Raw genomic sequence first — 2,385 nt, forward strand, 5'->3', positions numbered from 1 at the left:
CGCCCGGCAAGAGTTCCTTTTCATCTTGCTTTTTGTCCCTTTAGTTGGTGTATTTGTAAACAGAATTAACAGTTTTTCATTCCCCCTCAGGTGAAAGCTGGAATAGAAGCTCATTCGGAAGCCAAAACCAGTGGACTCCTGTGGGCTGGATTGGCACTGCTGTCCATTCAGGGTGGGGCACTGGCCTGGCTCACGTGGTGGGTGTACTCCTGGGATATCATGGAGCCAGTTACATACTTCATCACATTTGCAAATTCTATGGTCTTTTTTGCATACTTTATAGTCACTCGACAGGTGAGTAGTTTGTTAGGAAAATGGTAAGTTAGAACATCTTTGCAAAGAATGTCTTATCTAAGCAATGAGCAAAAAAGCCTTTTTATTTACTGAATTACTGCCATCTGGTTTTTATGAGCTGGTAAATTTTTTATTGTTTTTCACAAGACTGAATGAAGACTCACAACACAGAGAAATTATATATAACTTCTTTGGAGAAGTAATTAGTGTAACACACAAATTCCTCCATTGGGATAAATATGTGTTCTCTGTGCCCTCATTTATAAAAAAAACTGAATTTGCATTGCAAAACATTCAGTAACATCAGCTTTGCCTCATGGTTATTTAATATGCCAAAAATCTCCCTTTTCTTATTTCTTCCTTCTTCTTTCCTATTATGTGTAATTTCTCTTCCCAGCTTGCCTGTTTTTGAAAGGAGCAGCAGATCTTAAATGAGACTAAATGTTTTGTGTTGGCTTATGCTTACTCTCATGGCCATTGCAAATATTTCACTCATTCATCTGCCTTCTTTTGCCTTGGTGTTGCTGAGTCAAGTATCTTTCTTGCAGAGGCATTATGTTCATTCAAAACATGTTGTTTTCTTCTCTCTCTCTTTTTTTTTAAGGATTATACTTACTCAGCTGTTAAGAGTAGGCAATTTCTTCAGTTCTTCCACAAGAAATCAAAGCAACAGCATTTTGATGTGCAGCAATACAACAAGTTAAAAGAAGACCTTGCTAAGGTATACTACAAATACATCTTATAGCTGGTTTGTTTGGGAGCCAGAACTTAGTATCAGGGAAGTATAACTGGTGGCTCATCCTCACAAATTAAATCTTGGTCCTAGATTTCTGTGTGTTGTGGGATTGTTCATTGAAATGGTTGACATATTTCATGTTAATTTCATATCCCACAGTTTTACTCTTCTGTACATGAAGATAGCTTTAAATATGTGTGTTAAAATTTCTTAAATGACTTGAGATAGTAAAATAAAAGTTTTCACTGGAAATCCATTTCTAAGCAAATAATAAAAAATAGAATTTTAGGAAGGTGAACACTGTGATAAGGAACTTAAGGCATTTATAAGTTTCTTTTCCCTAAAGATAGAAGAATCATTATAGTATTCCTCCCTTCATCTTTTTCCCTTCTGAAAGGCACTTACTCAGGTATACACTGCTAGAAAGTGAAGGAACCATGGTACGAACACAAGTTTGATTTCGGAGTCTATATTCTTAAGTACTTTTTCACAGTCTGCTTGTTAGCCAGTTATCTCTGGCCTCCCAATTTACTCATTAACTTTGTTCAGATGGTGACTTCTCAGCACATCACTGGATTTTTCATTTTTATCAGTAATTTCATAACAAAAAAGTTTGGTAAAAATATCCTCCATTGCTCAATGCATGCTTGTTTAGTAGCTGGTAATCAAACCTTTTGTTATGTGTACTTTGTAAATTACTCATCCCTAGAATTTAAAACAGAATCACTCAAATTTTGTAGTCCAAAAATTGAAGGATGTTTTAATTTAATTTTTTTTTTTGAGACAGATTCTTGCTGTTGCCCAGACTAGAGTGTAGTGGTGCAATCTCAGTTCACTGCAACCTCCGCCTCCTGGGTTCAAGTGATTCTTGTGCCTCAGCCTCCTGAGTTAGCTGTGATTATAGGTGCCCGCCACCACACCTGGCTACTTTTTGTATTTTTAGTAGAGACAGAGTTCCACTATGTTGTCCAGGCTGGTCTCAAACTCCTAACCTCAAGTGATCCACCTGCCTTGGCCTCCCAAAGTGTTAGGATTACAGGTGTGAGCCACCATGTCCAGCCAAGCCTTTTTAAATAATGTATTTTATTTCATATAGTCATTCTATAGGAAAAATATAATGCTTTTAAAAAAAATTTGTGGATTCCCTTATATTTGAATAATCCTATCTGAGAAGGCTAAGGAATGTTCTTTCAGCTAGTTTACAAGACAGTGCATTTGAGATTTAGAAGGTAAGCCCAGTGTGATCCCAGTGATTTGGGAGGCTGAGGTGGGAGGATCTCTTGAGTCCAGAAATTGGAGACCAGTCTAGTCAACATAGTGAGACCTCATCTCTACAAAATTTGTTTTTAAATTAG

At 36.9% G+C, this 2,385-nt stretch overlaps 1 protein-coding gene across 8 annotated transcripts in view; it reads left to right on the top strand.

The window, feature by feature from the left end:
• The window catches only part of MCUB (mitochondrial calcium uniporter dominant negative subunit beta), a 124,447-nt gene that overhangs the window by 120,145 nt on the left and 1,917 nt on the right, over window positions 1–2,385 (top strand). For 7 of the 8 annotated variants that reach the window (XM_517392.8, XM_054683274.2, XM_063809727.1 and 4 more), the window contains 2 exons: window positions 91–294; window positions 899–1,015. In XM_517392.8, coding sequence (XP_517392.2) covers window positions 91–294; window positions 899–1,015 — 321 coding nt within the window. Of the gene's footprint in view, window positions 1–90; window positions 295–898; window positions 1,842–2,385 lie in introns of all 8 variants that reach the window. The other variant, XR_010156666.1, reaches the window with a different exon arrangement.

Source organism: Pan troglodytes, chromosome 3 (genome assembly GCF_028858775.2).
Source record: "Pan troglodytes isolate AG18354 chromosome 3, NHGRI_mPanTro3-v2.0_pri, whole genome shotgun sequence".
Lineage (NCBI taxonomy): Eukaryota > Metazoa > Chordata > Mammalia > Primates > Hominidae > Pan > Pan troglodytes.